The following is a 17,234-nucleotide window of genomic DNA, read 5'->3' as shown; positions in this document are numbered from 1 at the left end:
AATGTGTAATAATGCCAATGATAGAGTTGTGACTGTCACAAGAAGCAAAGACATTCAAAAATATGTTGGTACAATTGTTACCATATGCCTGTATCAAAACTTCATCATTAAGTTAGGATCCAATAGAATTAATAGTTTAACATTTTCCGACCATGCGATGTGAGCCAATTGGTTGAGAAACAGATCTATGCAATAAATATTACAAACCCACAGTGCTTTGCTTCCATGTCCAAATGGCATTTCCTCATGAGAGAATATGTGTAGCTTTGTTTATGTTGTCCTGTCATTCATATTTTAATTCTCAATCAGCCATAAACTTGTAAGTTGCTCCTTTATCAACTATGGTTAATTCCATCTTTCATGATACCATTTCCTTGCTCCAGTTTGGAGTCCATTTGGACCTGTGTCTTTTATGAAGCACTTAGGTCAAGTTCAGAGCTGAAATATTTCTGTTCACTACACTAAGTGTAGTGGACAGCCTGCGATTTAGGCTAACAAATTGCAGGTGTACTAAATGCCAGGAGGGGGCATATTACAAAGCTTAAAGAGCATAACCTAATATTGCAGCTAGAAATCCTATCCATTTCTGTAACTGGATACAATTGGGAGGGGAAAAAAAGTTCAAATACAGGATTTAACATATCAATTAGATTCATTTCTACAGCAGCACAGTAAAACTGTGCATAAAACATTTTTATTAGAAAAAGGACTGTTTAAAGTAAAGAAATATGGAATCAACAAAATAAATTATTGTCCCAACACTGTGAACATATATCAAACAGTAGCAGTGTTGGATGCAAAACAGTGAAACAATACCTCACACCATTAGTACAAACGCAAGATTCAAGAGGGAATCTGAGAGCATGCATACCGTATATCAAATCAAATCATCTGAAGGTGGCACATTTGTATTGACTGTAGATCAAAGAGTTGCAGTACCTGCCACAATGTGAAGTCCTGAAATTATAATGGTTTCATTGGTTTGTCAATCTCTTGAGTTAAGACAGCGAATACAAACAAATACAGGGTTCCAGTCTCACCCAAGACAAAAAGATCTTAGCCAAGCAGAAAGACAATATTTACATTTCAACATGAACATATCTATGGTCATTCAAAAGTTTTTTTCCCCCAAGGAAAGAGCTTGCTTTCCAGGAAAATAATGTATAAAAGGGACATTCAGGCCCAGGCCGTAGCGTAACGGTCTGGGCACCGGACTGGTGATCCAGTCGCAGTGTGCCGCGGGTTCGACTCCCGGACCCGACACGGCCTTTACTGCATGTCATCCCCCCATCTCTCTCCCGTTTCCTGTCAGCCTACTGTCTGTCCCTTCAAAAAAATCAATAAAAGGCGTAAGCCGCAAAAAAATATCTTAAAAAAAAAAAAAAAAAAAAGGGACATTCAGTTGGCATCATGTGTAATATAGTATAGTTAAAGGTTATAGTAGCTGTCCAAAACTATTCATTAGTTAAAGACCTCATTCTGTTACAATTACAGTTGTTTTCAGCTGAAGGTTGTTTTCACTTCAAAATGTTTAGTTCTTGCTTTACAATAAAGAACCTTGAAAATGTTGTTTTAACTTTGCTTTACAATAGCTTGAAAATATATTTCTGCACAGACAGAATTCCTTATAAACAATCGTTTCATAATTATGCAAACATGCGTAACAGCATTGTTTGTCACATACACCAAAGAATAGTTGTATATTCAAAACAAAAGACTCCCCCCACAAACAGCATGATCATTTAATAAATACTAACAATCAGAAAGCCCCCTCAGACAATGCAGTGCATGTATGTGTATGAATAAAGGTCTTGTTTATATACATTTGAGGCCTCTGCATACATGCCAAAGTATATGACTCTAAAACCCATACATATGCACACATTGCTCACAGCGCACGCGCGCGCACACACACACACACACACACACGCACACTAGAAATAGGGAGGCAGGATTTTCCTCACCGATACAGGAAATTAAACATCTGTGCTTTTCATATGCAAATTTGAATAACAGAACATTTTGCAAATTTTGAAAAGCAAAGAGGCTTCATGTAGTTCAGGTAGACATGTTAACAGATACAAATATACTTCTTATAATTACATGCAAATAAACATGATACCTGTCCAGTTTCCAAGTAAATATCTGTGACACTACCTGAACAATCCATGTTGTTTTTTGAGAACTGTTAAATGTAAATAAAATCCCCAAATCTGTGCTGACCTGTAGAGTATTAAAACAAGGAATTCCGTTTTAAAAGGACATTAATAGCATTAATTTGCAGACAATCAGATGGATGTGTCGCAGATGGTTTATCTTGTAGTGACTTTGTGAAAAAAACAAACATTGTTTTGACAGCTACTGTAAGTTCTCACAATATTAAGCATTGCATTGAAACAGTGTAATAGAAACTACATTGCATTTGTAGTCACTCGTACTGTAGATGCCACTAAGTAATAATATGCTGCTCAAAGATTTAAGCAGGAGGTAATGGTCTTGTGTAAAAGCAGCATTCTTTGAATTGTATGTTTATTGCACATTTCACAGCATGGTTTAAAGAAAAACATTAAACCATCGCTGCTAAGAGCTGAGCTTTTAACTCATACACTGGAGTCATGAAAAGGCATAACTTATTTGGAGTTTGCCGCAACAAACCACTATACATAACAAAATGAGGCCAGATCACATTTAAAGGGACGAATTGAAATATTTGAAGCTATATGAACAATCAGAAATTTAACAGCCAAATTCTGCATCTCATGGCATTCCCTAGCCATTTTGCACGACTGCAGCCACAACAACAGAGATGTGCAAAGAACCTTTGTCAGCCCACATTAGAATCTTTGGCTAACCAAACCCAAACAGCTATTGTAAGAGAGGAGATAAAACATTCTCCTGTGCTGCTGAAGCATACATGGACAAAACCACAAACCACAACTGAGAAAGACCCGAGGCTGACTCACACGGTGCCCGTCAGGAAATGAAAAAACAGCAGATCTATCAAAGGCTCATCTCCAGTTGCGGTACATGTAGACGGAGGCAAAGAACAAGTTGGCAGTCAGGCTTACTAATAAAAGCCCTGGCCATATGAGTCGCATCACAACACCTAGAAATGTCAAACAAAAACATACACACATACAAACATACATTAGGTACAAGACTTTTGAAAACTAGATTTCAGATTTAGGTGTGCATTTTAGATGGCTTTGATTTTAGGTCAGTCTCTTAAATTTTAGGACTTTAATGACAACACTCTGACGTGTCAAGTAATACAAATTTGATTTAACTAAGAAAGAGACCCATTTCCATCCCATGTTTAACTCGGACTGCTCAGCTCACCTTTGGATGCAGGTGTGCTCTCCGGGCTGTGGGTGGTGGTGTCGACCAGGCATGCTGAGGAGGACTCTGAGGAACTGTGCCTCCTTTGCTCTTCATGAATAACACTGCCCTCCCTCAGCAATGAACTTAAATCTAAATAAAATATATGGGGGGTTAGTCATTATGGCAAATGAGCACAACATGACAGTCTATGACCTTCAAAAGGAGCGTCGTGTTAAGGAAAATATGTAACTTGAGTTGAGTTTATGACATGATAGTACTCATACATCTAATATTACTTTTCCACCAGGGCACAACTAGACATACTTCTTGCAGTCTTGACTGATAACCACAACAAACTATAAGATTTTGTCCCTTGAAAGACTTACCATTCTGGCTTTGGAAGGGCGATGTATCGGGGGAAAATCGGCCACTGTAAATCGAAGGGGCAGGCTCCACAAAGAAGTGGGACGGGGAAACAGGCGGAGACATAGGCGGGGGCTCCATCTCAGACGAGAAGAGTCTAAGTTTTCGGCCGCTGATGTTGAGGCGGGCAGGGCTGATGAGTGGACGTCGCTGAAAGGCAGAGGTTGAACTGGATACCGAACCTGCCACCGAGGGCGTCGGAGAGGGTCCTGGAGAGGACGGACGACTCCCTGACTTCAGGGAGAAGTAGTCTGTGAAGAAACGGTAACATATCTTTTGTAATGGAAAGATCAGATTGAATCAGTGTGTAAGAAAACAAAGCAAAGAATCTACTTCCTTCGCCATCTAAAATCATTCGGTGCTAGTAGACAGATTCTTCTTTTGTTCTTCACTTCTGTTATTATGAGTGTTGTTCAGTACTGTAGTACCACCTTTGTCTGCAGCCCTAAAGTCACAACTGTTGCAATAACTTGTTCAAAGATTGTTGGACAACCACTTCAGAGGAGACCAGAAAAAGTGCCCTTTTGGGCACAGGTCTCCACCAGGAGGATAGGAGTGTGTGATGTTTGGCAAAATGTTTAGGAGCCATATAAACGTGTGTGGCGGCTTGGCCTGTTGTAGCGCCACCATGAGGCTCATTTGAAAACTGTCAAGTGGCATTTCCACCCCCTCAGCCTAGTGGGAATATGCATGCACAGTTTCACCGCAATCGGACGCTGCGTTGAGTAGTTGTGGCGATTTGTACAAAGCTACTGAAAGGTTTAGAAGCCAATCGTAGCCAATGAGGGTGGATTATGAGAAATCAAACAAACCTGTCTTGATCACATGACTATGGAGATTTAAAAAATCTGAAGGAGTAATATTAGAAAATGTGTTTTACATATGTCGGCCTCCTGGTGGCGCTATAAAGAGCAGATGCGAAAAAGATTCCAGGCAAAGGTTTTTCCTTGGCCTCTAGGGAGTTGGCATACAAAGTTATCCACAGATCCGTGGAGTTAGAGGTAAAAACACTTTTTGGACAGTTATAGCGCCGGACAGACGGACACACGGACGGACACACGGAGTGCAAAACATACTCTCTCCCCCAGCCTTCGGCCTGGTGGAGACAAATATAGGTTGCTACCTTCAGGAAGGAGATATGTTGTCCCAGCATACAATAAGGTCACACTAAAGAGGTCCTTTGTCCACTACTCGACTTTGAGGCTTAAACAGGAGGTTGGCCATGACAGGGTACTCTGAGTGGTGGACATTGCTCTTCATGTCTTTATGTATGTAATCTTGTTTTTGTTCTCTGTGCTATGTTAAATGTGTGTACTGTATGTGTTCTGCATACATGGCTGCTGGGTCGCAAGATACATTTCAGTGTGAAGTATAATTTCTTTTAAAAACAATAAAGTACTATATCATATCAATGAAATTATCAGTGACTTTGCAAATGTAATTTAGAATGGCATCTTATTTATAAAGACAGGACAGTGGAAGAGACAGGAAAGTGAAAGGGGAGAGGGGTGTCATTTTCTAGTCTGTGCCATAACCAGATAAGCCAGCAAGGGGCGCTAAGACCTTGAAAGACTTGGTGATTTTGTACCTGAAGATGGGGAGTCTTTGCATTGCGATGAAGGTCTGCTTCCACTAAACAGGTACCCTGATTCTGAAAATAAGAATCACACAGCCAGACCGTTAATCAAACATCACAACATTTTGTAATACCTTAAAAATAGATTAGAAGGATAAACAGACAAGACACTGTCACACTAGAGCACATATTTTAATTTAGCCCAATTAATCAGCAAACAAGCCCACAAATGACTAATGCCTGATTAATACTGGAGCGCTGTTGAACTCTTAGTAGGATGACTCATCTGACCATATCACTTTTATCCACATCTGTAGACCAGTGCCGATGAACTCTTTCATAATCACTTTCATCTTGATCTAAAATCAAGGTCAGCTGGGCATGCTCTGCTTTTTTTATACATGCCACAGCACAGTTACCTGCGTAACAGTATCATGCAGTACATTTGTATGGAATTATATCTGCATTCCTCACATTTCTCCACTCCTTTATTTTGTCATCCATCTGTATACTGGTATGAACAACATGTAAAAAGTGTCCAATAAAAACTGTATCCGACATCCATTTAGTATAACCCATTGGATATTACTTATTGTTGCAAAATAACCAATGGATCCAATTTAGCGACAATTTAGTCACAAACCCTTGTCAATAAGTTTGATTGGTTATTTATAAAACCCACAGACGTAACCACTTTCAACCTGCTTTTTTATGCATCTGAGAACTACGGATTGTAAAATGTATTTGCCACCTGAAGAAGACGGCAAACAAACCAGGGTTCTCAGAGTAGCTTCCAGCAATCAGCATGCAATAATCCACTGACTGACCAAAGTTCTCCAGAAAGAATATACATTACAACATTCCATGCACTGCCAGATGTCTTCAACCACAACCATGATGTTTTGTCATGTCATCTATACTTTGCCAAAACAGAAAATGCAACCGTTTTACCTGTCCTAGCAAGGGAGGGCATTGTGCCGAGGCAGAGGGCTCTGTTAAGACGGCCAGGCAGGGAGGAAGGGGAGGCCTTGCGCTCCCGAGGACTCTGCTGGCGGTTGATGAGCTTGGAGAGGTTGGGAGGCGGGGTGGGGATGAAAGTTGCTGCCTGGCTGGGGAAGGTAGCGGAGAGCAGGGGAGGATTGCAACTGAAGGGAGGGCCCATAGCGCTTCCTGCAAGGTATCTGCAAAACAAGAGCAACATAATTGTCTACAATCCAACATCACAGTCCTTCTGGGTCTGGTTTTATTTGTAATCCTATATAAAAGTAAAGCAACAAATCATCATTACTCCTTTAGCAGTTGGCAAGTGTATTCTTACAAGACGAGTCATCCTGTGACTGACAATTCATCCACAAAACTCTCAACACTACAGTGTACCTACTATGAGCAAATGATCAAAGGCAAAGGTTTACACTACAACCGTTTTAGGGCATTTCTGGCTTTGTGACATAAGGAATGAACTTTTTTTTTTACATTGCTGCTAAACACTAAATTTAACATGAACAAATGACAATCAGTGGCCAATTAACTGACCTATGCGAGTAGTAGGAGTTTAGACCCTAACAAGTAATATAACTGCACAATTATTGCTTGTCATGGGGCTGTAATCATCCATGCATTGGGCAAATGTAGTCAAACCACCTGTCCAGCACGTGCTGCATGAAGAAAGACACCAGACTGATTTAAAAAAAAAAGTCCCATTCATAGGATGTTACAGCTGCCATACAATCATGACTGTTGACAATGCCTACTGACCGAGAGCTGAGAAATGCTTCTCAGCAACTGCTCAAATCCTTCACATTTCTACAACAGTCATTCAAATACGTTTATTTTCAGTGGTACTGTAAGGAGACTTTGTCATTCTAAAGACAACTGACCATAGGTTTAACCAGAACATCGTCAAACTCTGACTCTGGGTAATAGATAGATGGATAGATCTTTGTCATTGTAACAGGTACAAGTACAAGTACAACAATGATGATGTGCTGGGGAGTACACTGAGCCGCTGCAACAGTGTGCACCGCCACTAGGCATAATGGACATTGACATATCCTGTATGAATTAAGGATGTCATTATAGGGAAGAATTGGAAGTCTACCAGTACAACTGGGAGGGGGAAAGAACTTTTGATGAACACCAAACAGCGAGGGCATGTCCTTTCACAGTTTTTTTATTACATTCAACAGACAGCAATCACTCCTACAAAAGTCCCCAAAAAGGTAGTTTAATAGTAGTTGAAAAAAAAGGGTTAGACAACAATGAATTTCAGCATTCATATATGTTATTCCCAATCCCAGAGCCCTAGTAAAAACTGACACACAATCATTTCTCCATTAATTTACATCACTGCTTACCCCAAAACAGGATGTACATCATAACAGCGTACAGCTCCACAAATAGAGCATTTCATACAAACACTTAACACAATAAAATAAAAAAGAGACTGTCATGGACCAATAATATTATCCAGGGACAACAGACACATCCCAGGTCAGAATTGCACTTCCACAAAATAACAGAATTTTGGATGTTAAACTACAGAAGGAAACAACAAGGTGTACTGTTAAAGCCTTGAAAAACATGCAAAAACTAATAGTCACCCTCTTCTTACATGTAAAGGTTCAGACAAACAATCCATAAATTCCATGAGTCCAGTTCCACCGTTTGTAGACCAGTACATTGCTATGATGTCACAGATTACACCAGTATTTTCCAAATAAAGGTTGGACACTTGACCCAAAATCGGCCACAGACCCGTTTTTTTATGTAAATGTACCGTATTAAACATTCCTACACTAAATAAATTGAATTTTGTTCCCAGGGAAACACCAAATTTCTCTTCTGGGACTCAAGCTGAGTCTCCAGCTGGAAAATAAAAGAGAAAAAAGAAAATCCTGCATTACCCCACTTGTTTCTTTGGGTCTTAGTTATAGAGGAAAGTACAAAAACACGGATCAGACTCGACTCGCCATACGCTATAGGAATAACATAATTGAATTATTAAATTGAGAAATATTTCTCCTTTTAAGATGCACCAGCCAAAGAGAATGCATTTCACTTGGGCTTCAGCCCCGGACGGAATCAACGAAGTGATGAAATCTCTTCAGAAAATACTAAAACACAAGTTAAACACAGTAAAAAGCTAAATACATTCTGATTAGCTATTAGCTTTATATGGCACACCCTACACGCAAGAGTTATAACGTACCTACATTTGGGACGTTAGGTTTTAATACAAAGAAACCTTGCACACAAGTTTGTGTTTCTGTAACGCATACATAACATTGATAAATGTTTGTCGGTACAGAAACAGCAAACTGCATAATCACTTAGGGCCAATTCATACACTACAGCACCGAAACAGCGGTAAAATAGGAGTATGAATCGGCCCTTAGGAATAACAAAACAAACTAAAAATAATCACATTTGTTAGCTACAAATATTCAGTATAATTGTCCATTAAAATCTGGCTAGCTTTCATCACTGCCTTGTTAATTTGCCACAAATGTGTTTCACAGAATACTATATGCTCCAGCTACATTTGGCACCTTAGACCTAATTTATGGTTCAGTGGGAAACGTCTTGCTTACAAATTACAAATACCTCATTTTTGTCAACATGTTGCACAACTCATTCATGCCTAAGCAAACACTAGGCTTTGAATGTAATATATTGCGACTATATTTGTGCTCAAAACACACCACAACACTCTGGTGTTATAGGAGAGATGAGTACTTGGTAAAAGGGGAGGTTGAGGTCATACAGTTCATCAGGAAGACATCAGAATACTCTAAACACCCCAAGCAGGATGAGCCACATAATTGCTCTTTGTCAAAAATAACATACCAGGACAACAAACCTGCATTTTGGGCATAGAAAGAAAAGCTAAACCTGGTAGTCACAAGCATACAAGACCTTACTTTGGCGAGGAGAATTTTATGCTTTAGCTCAACTAAATCACAAAAACACACAAAAGATACAAAGCATGGTAGTGCAGATAAACCATCTTTGTCAAGATTTTAAGATGCCATTTGTACAGATCATGCACTGAATTATACATCTCTGAAATTTCAACATGACTCAAAAAAGATCTAGAAACAGAACCACTCGAGTTCGAGCTTTGAGTGGGATCGCCATGATACAGCAATTAAAACAACCGTACAGCACAGGTCTGGGCAATATATTGATATTTTCTGGTATGATGGATATCGTAATATTGTGATAAATAATGGCATAAGTTTTCAAAATGGAGAAAATAGCCGATATACAAGGCAAGCTCACAATGCATCACGTTGTGAGCTTGTAGATCTGCTATTTTCACCCCAATAAAATATTAAAAACACCATATCGATCTAGGTATTTGGTTAAAAAAAAAGAAATAATTGATTTTCTCCATCTTGCCCAGCCCTAGTACAGCATTACACACAGCTTGAACAGCTGTTGCTAGGATGGAACATCCAATGAGTTTAGCTTAATAATCTGTAGTCCAATAGTTAATTTTAGTGTATAATTAGTATTAATGGTTCATTTAACAAACCATTAAAACTGTACATTTGACAGTTTCAGTACTGTTGCCACCATGGCATTCCTGTAGAATGCCACAATGTGGTAATGATCATGAAAAACATATATAAATTGATAAATGAAACATAATAAATATATTACAGCTCAGACAGACAAAGAAATGTCAGAGACAATAATATTGTCATATCATGGCATATTACTCCCACGCAAAACATCAACTACTGCATCTTTAATGCTCAATATTGGCCAGCAGTTTTGTTGCCGAAACAATCGGGAACTTAAGGTTTAATTATTGCCTTGGCTTGTGGCTATTACTGCAACAAAGATGCTGGTCTGAGAACATCTAAAGATCAGCACAACATGCAAATTACACTTCACAGTAAAACTAACACAGGCAGTCCTTACAGCTACTACTTGAATACAACATTTTACAATACTATGTCTACCTTCCTATTTTGGTATTGCCCATTAATTTTTTTTTTAAACAAAGTGCACTCGTAAAAGGTTAATGCATGCATTGAGGGTGGGATATACATTCTATCAAACAGTGCATACATATAGTAAAATGTTACTATCACTATGGTCAATAATGGACGAAGTATCAAGGCGAGGGACAGAGGAAAGGATCTAGTGCAGTATAAATTCCACTTTATCATTAGAACAGAGTTAGAAAATGTGTTAAAACAAAAAAACACTTCCAATAAGAAAAATAACTTGTCTCTATTGGACGGATAACCACTTGAAACGTGGTGCCATTTGTAAATACTACATAGGCTTCCCTTTTTTCTGTCTGTTTGAGAATCCCATCTCCTATTTTAATAGGGGACAGAAAGTACCTAATTAAAAATACTAAAATGCTAGTAACTGGAAATGAGCAGCTTTTTCCATGGTCTTTTTTTTGAGTAGCCTACTACAGTTATGCTGTTATGGCAAAACTTTACAATTTCGTTTGAATTGAACCTCTTTTCCTTCATAAGGCTATTTGATAAAGCTCTCTTATAAAGAAAATATAGTCACCAGTTTGAACCTTTTACTTAGTATTCGTAGTATTCAACAAGTAATATTTATTCTAGTTGAATTATATTTTATTAAATAATTATGACTTATTTTACATCAATTACACACCCCATGAAGCTTTGAATTCATGGAGAGTTTTAGTTTTTGGCACATTCCTGAGCAAATAATTTGATGACCTTCAAGGTTCAAAAGATTAAAAAATAACTGATAATTATTTTAATAAAATTAACAACGCTATGCTGTAATACCAATGCTGTTGAGTGCAAAAGGAAAACGTTTGAAGGATTAGCTAAAACTCTAAACCAAACGCCAAATACGCAAAAGCTGTACTTGAGAGCTTTCACACTTTGCGTACATTGGCGGCCCCAAGTGGCAATGAGAGGTAACAGATCACACCACTGGTCAGACCAAAGTAACCACTCAAATTCATTGTGGTAAATGTACAGTTATTGAAATCCTATGCAACAGGCTGATCGTGTACATTTGTAATCAGTTATATGACTATACTAGTCATATACTATGAATAGTTTTTGTACCGGTATATTAATGTAAATTTTGTAGCACTAGGCATAATGGATGACTTCTTTAAACATTTAGCTTATATTCATGATTAATATGATGCCAAGCATCAGGAAATGATTACAATCCATCATCTTTTGGTTTTATATTTATGCCAGGCTAAGTTCATTCCTTGGAGGGATGTACGTGACAATAGGGAGACTCTGTGTCAGGTAGACAAAAAGCCAATAGATGCACTTGTGCTATGAGAGTAATGACAGGCCGATAGCATAAAGACCTACAGCAGGGGTGGGGAATAAGCGAAGAGAAGGTATGATTTTGATTTTGCCCTACAGTATGGATTTTGACGATACTGTGCTGACTGGTAGAGCTTGTTTTTTTTCCTGCTGTACTTGAAGTCAGTTTTTATTTGCACTTTCAATTTCATTTCAATGTTTTACATTAATGAATTACTTGAGAAAAGTTTATTTTTCTAGTACTGCAGTTTTGCACAATAAATGTTCTTAGTTACCATAATAGTTGCCATACCAGTGTTTCAACCCTTCAGAAGCTTTTACATTGAAATTTTACGAAAATGGAATATACCGTGATATACAGTATATACTATATACCATTCACATCATTGCCTCAATTTATATTGTGATAATCATGATTATTTGATTAGTTATGCTTAGGATGACAAATTAATGTCATGTTAACTCAATAACTTGAGTGTTGTGATCCCCCCCCCTGCCACAAAGTAAAATGTTAGAAATGCTATACAATCTTCTTATATACAGTCTTGGTAACAGTAGTGTTCAATGGTTTCATAGTATATTCCAAGTAATAAACTTTAAAGGTGAGTCTTCGCCCCCCCCATATTGTAACAGCTTATATTAGTTGGTTAATAAAGTAGTAGCAATGGTTAAGAGCGAGGCTGAAATGAAATGAAAAGACAGTGTCATTCCAAAAAAGAAATATGACACATCATATAATAATAGTTCCCATTGTGTAGCCATGATGGTGGTCCTAAGATGCACATGGTGGTTTTTTTAAAACACATTTAAATGTTACTGTTCAGATTCTGACCTTCGACCTCTGGCTCTTCTCTGTCCCACGGACTTGCGCGTTGCCACGGCCGCGGCAAAGCCAACCAGGCAACAGAGGGCGATGGCGCTCAGCCTGGCAGTGTCCAGCCAATCCGAGATGCCCTTAAGGTAGATCTCAGCCAAGTACAAGCACATGACCAGGAACCACAGCACAGAGGCCATAGCATCAATTCTCCTCAATCTGGAAAAAGACAACATTTCTGCTCAACAATATGCTCCAGACTGATTTACTCTGTATTTGTGGAATGTGGTGGTAGACAATATAAATGACCACCAAACAAGATTCAAGTCGTCTGCACATTATCGTTAATGTGTCAATTTATTTTATATATTTTGGCCAAAGAAAATCAACTTAAATCTCTTAATTCCAATCAATGCAGTTGAATTAACAACGTACGATCGAAGCATTAATACACTTTCTCACCCTCATAATATACCATTTCATTTAGTTGAATTATTCTGTTAAAATACAATTCAAATCAGCATATTCATATTCAAAACATGTTTGCTGTTCATTGAGACAAATACGAGACAAAGTGTTGCCTTCCTTACCGAACAGGTCCAGCCATGAAGATACCAGTGATGCAGGTCAACAGGCCAACGGAGGCCACAGCGATCTGGTTGTTTCTTCCATAATGCCAAGCCAACTGGGCTTTTTCAACAGCTGCATCTGGTAGCAACTGCAGTAGCCCCTGCCAATGCTGCCACACATAGGCATATCTGCTGCCATCACTGTTGTTGTTGGAGGCGGAATCGTTGAAGGGGCTGGGTTTGGGAGGGACGACCCCGCCGCTGAGTGTTGGGGGGGCACTGGCGGACACAGTCTGGTCTGTTGACCCGAAGACAGTTATTGCCACCAGGAAGGAGCAGGCCAGGAAGGCGAGGGCACGCAGCAGTATCACACCCACAGGAGTAGTGATGGAAGAGCTCTGTGGGAAGAGTTTCACCCATTGAGACCAGAGACCAGACTGTACAAAAAAATTCTTCTAAATCAACAGTTTTCAGATAAAACGTATATTTTCTATATCAGTGGTTTTCATGTCAAGAACCCCCAGAATGATATGTATTTGGCCACAGACCTCCATCTCAAATATGTTGTTACAGGGACCCCCAGAAGCAAAGATAATGAGTTAAAAATTTGCTAAAAGATTTGCACACGTGTTCAGATTTTTCAAAAGTAATTGTTAAAGTGATTAAAAGCTAAGATGACACAGATACATTCCAGGTGTTGATGGGTTAAAATGACAACTGGAATATCTACCAGATCTGTGGTGACATGTCACTTACAAATTCCAGCATCAACTTCTACTCCATGAAAGCCTGAGGGCTTTTATTTATTTATTTAAATCACAGCTTTTATAGAGAGACAATCACACATGCACTGAGCTGAAGCAATAACTTGGGATTTGTATTTGTATTGACCTTTACAAAACTCTTGTCAGATTCTCGGCTGCGTCGTAGTTGATGGTTTAAGAGCCCCGTGCGGAGCTGCCGGTTCTGGTGTTTGATGTAGTACTCTATCGCCGTCTGGCATGGGCGGCACAACTTGTAGGTCTGCTCCAGATGGTGTTTATATGCCTCAATCTCCTCGTCGTAGTTCTCCTAGGACAGAGAAAAAACACACATGACTGACAAGCAATATACAGTATATAGTTTCCATTCTTGGTGTTATTTCGACTTAAATGTGGTAAGTTATATTTTTGTCAAAGTAAGCATTAAATAGCTTTGATTGCTTGTTTGTTCAGTAACAGCAGTGTCCCCTTCTCTCCAACTTTTTAGTACACAGAAAATACATTCTTAGATTGGGATACCAATTTGATCTATTCAGGATAAAGAACTGGACACATTATAAACAAGCAGACCAAATGGGAACTGATTATAAATAATACTATACAATTGAAGTTGCTAAATTAACTTTGGTACCCTGACCATTTACTCAAGAGCTGGAGAGGTGGGGTGGGGAGACCCTGTTACAGAACAAAGACTTTCTAGCAATGATTACCCAGAATATACTGTAGGAATATACTTTGGTAAATGGTGCATTTATATTGCGCCTTTATCCAAGGCGCTTTACATAGATTGGGTGAATTGTGCATTACATTCACCCATTCATACACATACATAGTAATAAGTATACATCGATGGCGGAGAAAACCATGCAAGGCACCAACCTGCTCATCAAGAGCAATTCAGTCTTGTTCAAGGACACTTTGACACCAACTCTGGGTGAGCCCGGAATCAAACTGGGAACCTTCCGGCAACTCTACTGCTACTCCTAAGCCACAGCCACAACTCCACTCATAAAGCCACTGCCACAACTCTACTCCTAAGGCACAGCCACAATACATACATCGTCCCTTGGGATGAACGAAGCCAACTGCTTGATCTTGACAGACTGGTTGTTGTTGCACTTCCTGCAGAGGAGCATCTGGCAGTTGACCCATTGGAGTGTCTTGGGAGTCTCTGGTGACTGAAGGCTAGCAGAAACTCCATGGTTTAGATCTTCCATGTACTGAGCTGGGATGGGTTTGTTGTAGTCGCCATTCTGATGTTGCAGCAAGACAAAACAAATGTATAAAATAAATACAATTAGGGCTGCTAGTAGTGCTGCACAGTTAGCTACCTTACCGGTAATCGAAAAAAGATTGAGATCTAGATTCAGAGACACCTCTTTCTCTACATTTGAGCAAGAATCATACAGCACTAGTAGTTGGCTGTCCAATTCATTTTAGTTACTCTTATGTTTTTGCTACAAGAGAGGTTTAAGTCAAGCACGTTGATGTTGTCTCCAGCCTCCAGATGTCACATTTTGAATGTAGTAATGTTCAGCAACTACAGACTAAAGACAAAAAATATTTATGGGAAAAATGAGAATCATGATGTGAGAATCGTGATCTCAATTCTGGTGGAGGAAAATCGAGATTCACATTTGAGCAAGAAGCGTGCAGTACTAACTGCATCAATCCTTTCCTACGACAAAGGATATTTTATCCTTTGTCGTACAATGGCGTCACACGATCTACAAGCTCACAAAGCCTATTGCATTGAGAATAATCACATGAAAACCATGGTGGCAAATGGTTGTTCAGCTTACCTCCTGGAAACCATTATATTGATCACAAACAGGGCAGTCCCAACAGTTCCTATTCCCATAGGGCACCACTGTATTCTGATTGCAGAACCAACAGTTGACATTGGCATGGACAGGCTTCTTCCTATAATAAGACAATAAGATAATGAGAGGCTTCTTAAGTCATACAATCTTGACACTCTTCATCTACACATCTACAACATTGGAAAGGTAATGGAAAGGTAATTTTTATTTATAATTTGGAGTAAAGGTGAGAACTGCTTGAGTTTGCACAAAAACATTTCACCCACTGTTTTACACCTGTAAACCTGTGATGTGACAATATATAAAAAATATATACTTCTGATTAATATTGAATAGTTCATTAACAAATTCCTGTCTCCATTGCTCTCTTCCATGTAACTAACAACTGCTGTAGAATGACAACACATGACATCCTGGTCGTCAAAGATCACATCTTAAACTTGAATAACTTCTTCTTCTTTTTTTGAGGAAAATGATATATACCGGTATACAATCAGTGGCTCCACCCAGAAATATGTTAAACAAGTCTAGCAACCCTTATCCCTAGCCTAAACATTTAGATCTACGAGAATCTAAATGTTTGGGCTACCTTATCCCAGTTATAGTTTATTCTCTTTTTCATCTATTGAATTCTACAGTCTTTGTTGTTGTTTTTTGCTGTCCTACCCGTGTCTACAACATTTCTCATTGGAGAAGGGTAGAGAGGGAGACCAGACCACCTCCCGTCCTCCCCCAAACAACCGTTGCATGTAGCCTACTAGTAGTTATATTCAATTGTATTAACAGTACACTACCATACAGATTGTTTAAATTAAATAGTTATTTTGGTTAAATCCAGTTTAGAGCTGCACCTTTAACACTTTTCTGTGTTACCCGGGGTCCCGGGGAGGAAAAAGCTACTATTAGCCATTCAAGTGTTGACAAGTGATCTTGATCCCGCTTGAGTCTTGAGAAGTGGAGGATGTGTTAGTACGGGACTACGGGGCATTATTAAACATAAATAGTTCATTGTATTATTATTGTAATATGTTATTCCATGTCGTTAATGCGTTTTAAACCTGGTCGTCAACTTATCAGCTAAATTATAAATGGGCTAAATACACCAGCGGTCCAGCAGGCCACACACACATGCACACAGGCGAGCATTATGATACCTCGTCGCGATTCTGTAAATCAGCGCTCCTCCGGCGGCAACTGCCGTCGCTCCACATCCACCATACAATAGGTGAGGGTATTCCGTGAGGAACTGGTTCAAAGTTTCCATGATCTCCCACCGGGTAGGGATTTTAAGCAGCAAGTTCAGTAGTAAAACATCTGAGTTGTTGTGCTTCACCCGAAAACCAGGCGCGCACGCGGGAAGAACTCCTCCTCCACGTCGCCCTACAGGAAACGGATTTACGTCGCAGACATAAGGGCGTGGATACGTTCCAATATGGTCGAATTCATCCTACCTTCTGCCCTTATATTATTATTCACTTCTTGAAACAAATGCATGAATCGATCATCAGGAAAAACTAATCTAGAATCTATAAGAAATACATCATATGTCGTCTGACTCTCATATCACGCGGTAAAACTAATATTTGTGGATGTACAAATAGACAACTGACTGAAGGAATGAAGAGGAGGCGAGTATGGTGATGGAATGGAG

At 39.2% G+C, this 17,234-nt stretch overlaps 1 protein-coding gene across 2 annotated transcripts; it reads right to left on the bottom strand.

Annotated features, from left to right (window-relative positions):
• Positions 1-1,377: 1,377 nt before the first annotated feature.
• On the bottom strand, positions 1,378-16,943 carry tmem201 (transmembrane protein 201). Of its 2 annotated transcripts, XR_014569465.1 has the most exons (12): positions 16,738-16,943; positions 15,563-15,683; positions 14,819-15,013; positions 13,891-14,070; positions 13,021-13,397; positions 12,449-12,649; positions 6,272-6,501; positions 5,333-5,395; positions 3,708-3,995; positions 3,340-3,471; positions 2,020-3,106; positions 1,378-1,989 (listed from the first exon to the last, which is right to left on the bottom strand). XR_014569465.1 is itself a non-coding variant. In XM_083768453.1 (11 exons), the coding sequence occupies exons 1-11, from the start codon at positions 16,845-16,847 to the stop codon at positions 3,009-3,011; spliced, it is 1,995 nt and encodes a 664-aa protein (XP_083624579.1). In that variant the 5' UTR covers positions 16,848-16,943; the 3' UTR covers positions 1,378-3,008. The 2 variants fall into 2 exon arrangements, 1 of the variants encoding a protein (XP_083624579.1); XM_083768453.1 differs by having other exon boundaries at positions 1,378-3,106.
• Between the last annotated feature and the right edge of the window lie 291 nt (positions 16,944-17,234).

This window comes from Protomyctophum parallelum (assembly GCF_964188405.1).
Source record: "Protomyctophum parallelum genome assembly, chromosome: 7".
NCBI lineage: Eukaryota > Metazoa > Chordata > Actinopteri > Myctophiformes > Myctophidae > Protomyctophum > Protomyctophum parallelum.
This window is presented reverse-complemented; position numbering and strand designations above follow the sequence as displayed.

What these genes read in the sequence shown, in the direction of transcription:
- tmem201 (XM_083768453.1), bottom strand. Translation starts at nt 16,847, where the DNA reads ATGGAAACTTTGAACCAGTTCCTCACGGAATACCCTCACCTATTGTAT. An exon ending in AGAAGAGCCAGAGGTCGAAG is followed by an intron (nt 6,502 to 12,448) that starts GTCAGAATCTGA and finishes CTTGTTTTGCAG; the next exon opens with ATACCTTGCAGGAAGCGCTA. An exon ending in GCCCTTCCAAAGCCAGAATG is followed by an intron (nt 3,472 to 3,707) that starts GTAAGTCTTTCA and finishes TATTTTATTTAG; the next exon opens with ATTTAAGTTCATTGCTGAGG.